Below are 6429 nucleotides of genomic sequence, written 5' to 3'. Positions count from 1 at the left end.
ACATGGGCAGGTGTGGCTCAGCCCTGCTTCCCTCCCCCCCCCCCCCAATACCAGCTGTGCCAGGCCTTTTGGGGGGGGGGGGGTGGCGGTGGCTGGCAGCTGTCCTGGCACAGGCGAGCAGTGGGTTGTCTGTGGGGCAGCCAGGCTGGCTCTAGCCCAAGCACTGGGTGGCACCGTGTGCCCCAGCTGGCAGCTCGGCCCTGTTCGCCCCATGGGTAGGACGCAGGGCACCAGCTGCCTGCTAGCTTGGCACACCCCCCCCCCCCCCCCAAAAAAAAAAAATGTCAGGCCATATGCTCCCTGTGCTGCTGCACCCGGTTTTTGGGGGGGGGGGGGGGGGGGGGCAGGGCCCACACTGCTGGGTCACTCCTGGTGTCACACACCTCATGCTGCTAATTCCTGGGGTGCCTGGCTGCCGGGCCGGGGGGGGGCCCTTCTCAATGGGTTTTGGGCCATTGCCCGGCCCTGGGGTGGGGGTGGGGGGAGCCGGCCGGCCCTGCCTGGGCCCCCCCCCGCCACGAGCTAACCAAAGAGGAGGTGCTTGTTTGCCCAGTGCTGGGGTGCTGGGGGGGGACGGGGGGACACACAGCTGGCAGAGGAGCAGGGGTGTGTAAAGAGCATCTGGCCTTGGGTGTCAGGCTGGCAGGGGGGGGGGGGGCGGCAGGGCCCCCTTGCTCCCTGGGGAGGGGACCGCATAGCCCAGTGCTGGCCAGGGAGCCTGGCTGGGTCGGGTGTGGGGGGGGTGATCTTCTGCCCCCCCCCCCCCCAAAAGTAGCTCTGAGCCTGGCTCTGCAGCCCCTGTGCGCCTCCCCCCCCCCCCCCCGACACACCCCCCCCGCCAGCCTTCATGCCCTTATGCCAAGGAGCGTTTTTGTACAGGGTTTTATGTTCTGGGGTTTTTGTTTTTTTAAAGCTCGAGAAGTTTCTAGTTTTGTATTCCACCAGCTTCTGTGCGCCTCCAGCCGGGCTCGTCCCCCACCCTGCCACCCCCCCCAGGCTCATGTGGAAGTTTGTTTTTAAATAAAAAGGTGGGAAAGGAAAAAAAAAATCAGCTCTGTCTCCTCTGTGGGCGGGTAGGAAAGGCCCTTGCAGGCGCCATGCATGGAGGGGCCCTGGCTTTTTACCCCCATGGGCAGGGAAACAGGCCCCCCCCCCGCTGCTGGGGGACACTACCTTGGCAGGAGCTGGGCTGGCCCCCACCCCCCGTTGCACACGCTAGCTCCTGGGGTTGCTCCCACATCCAGCCCCTGGGGAATTTGGGCCTAGTTAAACAGCACAAGGGTGGTGCAGCTGAGGGACACCACCACATAGGGGCCTGGCCCCCTGGGACTGCCAGCAGGGCCAGCCCAGAGCCTGGCACTCGTGGGCAGCAGCAAGGACCAACTGCCCCAACCCGGCCAGGCTCCGGTGATTGAGGAGCAGGAACCTGGCTGTGCCAGGGGGCTGGACCGAAGCCTGGGGGGGGGGCTGCAGTGCAGGAGTGGCACAGCCCCCTCCGTCCATCCCCAAGCTGAGGGGGTGGCACGGGGGATCCGCTGCTCAGGCATGTTTGGATGCGTCACAAGCAGCTGTACAGGCATGACTCAGCAGGCACAGGGAGGCAGACGCCTCCGCAGGCGCAGGAATCAGGGACACAGGGTGCAGACTGCTAAACCTTATTGGCCCTTGTGCGCTACAGCTTGTAGCAATGCCCAAAGCCCTTGGGCAGGGCTGAGCTTTAACAGCCTCACGCACAGCCCAGCTGCCTGTGGGGCTCATTCCAGAGGGACAGTGCCGGGTGCGGGCAGGCTGGCACGGGCCAGCTTCCAGGCCTGCTGCCTGCCCTCTGGAACCAGCCTGGGCCACCAAAAACGGCCTTGGACAAGCTCCACGAGCTGCTCTTCTGCGCGTGGCGGGTGAACGACGTGGAGATTTTGCTGATGGGGCTGCTGCTGGCAGAGGTGGGCTGGGGAATATTTCAACACTTGTTCCCCCAAATAAAATCAGAGGGTGGGGGGAGGGAAGATAAGGGCATTGAAAGCAGAAAAAATTTTCCTTACCGTCTCCGTACTCAAATCTCCTGGCTTCCATGCTCCTAACTCCCTTGGGCACGGCTTCTGCCTCATTTCCTCCCTCCCCAGACAGCACTCGACCTTGTACCCCAAAAGGCAGCGGGTCCGTTTACACTCCCACCTCCCCCGCCCCAGAAAAACCCCCCGACGACGCCGTCTCTATCAAACGTGGGTTTGGTTTTTTATTCTCACAGCTTGACAAGCAATCTACAGCCGTACTTGTGGGAACATCACATGGCAACAAACAGGAGTTCACCTAGAATAACTTTTTTTTTTTCCTTTAAACCTTATTAAAAATGAGATTGGTCCTAAAAATATAGAAAGAAATAAATTTAAATTCACAAAACCTGTACATTATCAAAAGAGTCACTAAAACACCACATTTGGTTATACAAAAAGAGCCGTTCCTGTTCCTTTTTACAAAGGATGCAGGAACATTTTTCTTGTAGGTTGGCGAGGGTCTTCCTGTGTTATTGGACAGAGATGGGGGGTCGGAGGCCAGGACTAGATCCCCCTCCCCCGCTCCAATGTAATTTACAAAGCCAAGTCATTAAGGGTTAAAAATAAAATATATTCCACATCCTAAAATTTCTCTTAGTCAGTCCAAAATGGATTTCTACCCTCCAGTACATCCACAGTGAGAACGAGTACATAACTGGACTTTCGGACACACCTGGATTAAATTTTTGGAGGGGGTGGGGTGGGGGGCAGGGGCAGGGGTCTTACAAATCAGGGCAACAAAATCAAAATGAACACCGCCACAACATTGCAGACTCCAAAAACTTTCCCCTGACTGGACCGATCCAAAACACAAAAACAAAAAAACTCCAACAGAACAAAAAAAAAAGTTTGTTACAGCGCCGTTATTTAGATAAAATATAAATATTTGTGCATACTATAAAGTCCGTTCAAATAGACTTCAACTCCACCTCTTATTTCAAAGCCAAAATAAAATAAAATAAAACATTTTGAGGTTATTTGATAGAAAAAAAGGCTACTTTTGAAAGACGACGAGGGGTGGCGGGTGGAATGCACAACCGAGGCTGCTGCCATCTCAGGCAAGGTAGGCTAGTTCGTTTCAGTGTTCCTGGGGCGCGCGGATGACAGGCTGGGGAGTCGGGGGGTCCTGGCTGTAGCCCAGCTGGGCCGGACACTGAAGATGCTCTGGGGGGGCCTGTCCGTCACGGCTCTGCGCCAGGCATGTACCCGTAATACCGTGGTTTGAGTGCTCAGGGGTGGGGGAGCAGGCAGCTGCGGGGGGGCGGGGGGGTGAGTTCCACACCCGACTCTCCATCCTCTATGGGGCTGAAGATTCAGAAAGGGGAAGGGGGATTTCCCCCCCACCCCACATTCCAGAAAGGTCGGGGGGAGCCCGGCCAGGGGGCAGAGTGAACAGCTGCCACGAGGAGGTGGTGGCCAGGGGCCAGCAGAGACAGGTGAACAGGGATGTGAGTGGGCACCCTCCTCGTTTGAAGCTGGGTGCCTATATCCCTAGGCCCCGAGCAGGAGTGGCAGGGTGGGGAGGGAGCAAGCCTTGAGGACGGAGACAATCTGCTGGGACCTCTGGCGTTGGGAGCCGGGGCCTTTCCCCTGCGGTGACCAAGGCCAGTCTGCCCCACGCCCAACAAGAGGAGCTGGGGGGTGGCATGACACACCCACAGAGGCGGGTGCTCAAGCTGGGGACGAGGTTTGCACGCTGGGCAGGTGTGTGGCTGAAGGCGGGGGGCTGGTGCAAGCGTCCCTGGGATCAAAACAGCAGCTCAAGGTCTGGGGAGCCAGCAACAGGACTGGGGGGCAGGGGGGGACCGACCCTGGCTCTGCTTATGCTCTGCCGTCCTTCGGCCACCCCCGGCTGGAAGGGATGGGCCCCGCTCCACTGCGAGGCGAGACCTGGGCTTCCGACGATGATCGCAAAGCAGGGTGGGGCGGGGGGGCCCCGGGGTGCAAACCCACCAGCTGGGGGGGCAGGGGGAGAGGAAACCCACCAGCAGGACTCTACCCCAAAGCGATCCCCACGGGTGTGCACATTCAGCGTCCGCCAGACAGGCTCATAGGAACAAAGCCACCCCCACCCCCACGCCCAGCCAGGTCCCTGCAGCCAGACTTGGGGGGGGTGGATAGGACAGTCCTACAGCAGAGAAAAGTTGGACCCAGTGTGTGTTGGGGGGAGCGGGACAACAGTGAGCTGGACCCCCCCCAGCAAAGTGTCAAACGGTAGGGGCTGGGGGTTGGGTTAGGTGCCGGGCGGGTGGGGGGCGGTCCCGGCAGGGAAGCAGCACATCTCAGTGCGGTTGTGACGAGGTGGGTCCGTTACCGGCCAGCGCTGTCCCTCCGAACTATTGCTATGGGGAAGCCTCCTGGCCGGGCGCCTCCCCGGCAGCCGGCTGGGGGCGCCAGGTCTTTTTTTCTTTTTTTGGCTCTCTCAGTCCAGCAGGCCGAGGGGGAAGGGGAGCTGGGCTCGGAGACGCCCCGTTACCCTGAGCCCCCTGGGGGGAGGGGCCGTGCCGTGCCGTGCCGTGCCGTGCCGGCCTCCGTCAGGAATTCAGCAGGCAGCGAGACCGGCTCCGGCGGAGTCCGTTTATTTCCCGGGCGCTCTCCCTGGCCCCGCAGGAGACAGGTCCCAGGCCGGGGCTGGCAGGGGTGGGGAGCGCCCCCCCCGGCCCCGTGCCCACTTCAGGGGTTCGGTGCCGGTTTTCCCTGATAGAACTCCTCCCAGCGGCTCTGGAAGAAGCGGCGCATGGCACGCCCAGCCTGGCCCACCTCCGACTCGTCCTCGTTGAAGGTCTGGCAGTTGTCGAACACCAGCCTGGCGTCGGCAGCGAACTCCTCGCAGCTCACATACCTGGGGGGGGGGGGGAAGGGACTGAGTGGCCCCCCCGGCAGCCTCCAGAGCCCCCCCCGTGCCCGGGCACAGCCCCCCATCTCCCCCTCCCCCACCCAGCCCCCCATCTCTCCTCGGGTGCAGCTACCCGCCCGCCCCTGGGGAACAGACAGCGGATGCCCCCTGAGCCAGATGTGGGGACAATAGTCCAACGGGGTGGGGGGTGTCTGAGCTGCCCCCCCCCACTCACTCGCCCCGGAGCAGCCGCGTCCGCATGGTGGCGAAGTCCATGGGGTTCTTGATGACCTTCCGGTAGCCGGGCACCAGGCGAGGGTTGACGGGCTCCAGGAAGGGCCAGGCCTCCTCCTGCGCCTCCATCTCCATCAGGATGATCCTGCCCGAGGAGGAGGAGCCAGCAGTCAGAGGGGGCAGGGCTGGACACCCCAGTGCATGGGGGCCAAGCCTAGAGCCCCCCCCCAGGCCCCTCCCCCCAGCTCAGGCAACCCCACGGCCCCCCATCCCAGCCCCCCGCATGGGCAGGCCCATGCCCCTGCCCCCCCCCGCCATCTCAGCCCCACGGACGCCCCCCCCGAGCCCCGATGCGGGCACGCACTCGCAGAAGGTCAGGTCGCTGCTCTGCCCGCGCGGCGACACTCTCCTCCGCTTGGAGGGGGACAGGCCCTCCCCTGAGTAGCGGGGCACCCACAGGGCGTCGCGCTTCCGCGGCACGGCCCGGTGCCCGGAGCTCTGCTCCTCCTCCAGGAAGCCTGCCCCGAAGAGGCGCCCGCCTTTCCGCTTCTTGCCCCGCCGGGGCGAACTGGGGTCCGGCGGGTACTCGCCCCCCGCCTGCAAGGAGACCAACGGGGAGGAGTTAGCAGCTGGCACCGGCTGCCCCGGGGGGAAACCGAGGCAGGAGGGGGCAATGCTCCTCCGAGTCCTGCACCCACTGAGGAGAGGGGGGCTGTTAGAGGTGGCCCAGAAGAGCTTGGGGGCCCCTAGAGAAGCCTCTGGGGGATGGGGGGGACAGGGGCCCCCTGCCCTGCTCACCCCGACCTCAGTTCCCTTTTCAGGGGCAGTGGAGGGGGCAGCCCCCTGGGCTCAGGCAGGCTCAGACCTTCCCACGGCGCAGGAGGAGGTACCTGGGCGATGCAGACGGAGCAGAACCAGTCCCCAGCCGGCACCTCCGTCATCCTGGGCCGGTGGCAGTAGAGGTGGCAGCCGCGGTCGCAGCCGTCACACAGAAGCAGCCGCTCGTCGTCGTCCCCCTTCCGGCACACGAGGCACGTCTGGGGGCAGGGGGAGCACATGGTGGGGAGGGGGCGGGGCCGAACTGGACAGGGCCACTGCCCTCTCCAAAGTGGGTGGAGCCAGGGAGGGCCACACTCCCTAAACTGGGTGGAGTCAAATGGGGCTGGACCCCTCCCCAAGCTGGGCGGGGCCAGGCAGAGCCACACCCCTCCCCAAACTGCTGGAGGCCAGGCAGGAACACACCCCCTAAACTGGGTGGAGCCAAGCAGGGCTGGACCCCACCCCAAGCTGGGTGGGGCCAGGCAGAGC

General features: G+C 63.2%; 1 protein-coding gene across 8 annotated transcripts in view; it reads right to left on the bottom strand.

Annotated features, from left to right (window-relative positions):
- Positions 1-2207: 2207 nt before the first annotated feature.
- The window catches only part of BAZ2A (bromodomain adjacent to zinc finger domain 2A), a 29712-nt gene continuing 25490 nt past the window's right edge, over positions 2208-6429 (bottom strand). For all 8 annotated transcript variants that reach the window (XM_074979671.1, XM_074979672.1, XM_074979674.1 and 5 more), the window contains 4 exons: positions 6012-6158; positions 5486-5718; positions 5123-5266; positions 2208-4893 (listed from right to left, as the gene is read on the bottom strand). In XM_074979671.1, coding sequence (XP_074835772.1) covers positions 4725-4893; positions 5123-5266; positions 5486-5718; positions 6012-6158 — 693 coding nt within the window. In that variant the 3' untranslated portion in view covers positions 2208-4724. The remainder of the gene's footprint in view (positions 4894-5122; positions 5267-5485; positions 5719-6011; positions 6159-6429) is intronic.

The sequence above is a fragment of the Carettochelys insculpta genome, chromosome 29 (genome assembly GCF_033958435.1).
Source record: "Carettochelys insculpta isolate YL-2023 chromosome 29, ASM3395843v1, whole genome shotgun sequence".
NCBI lineage: Eukaryota > Metazoa > Chordata > Testudines > Carettochelyidae > Carettochelys > Carettochelys insculpta.
This window is presented reverse-complemented; position numbering and strand designations above follow the sequence as displayed.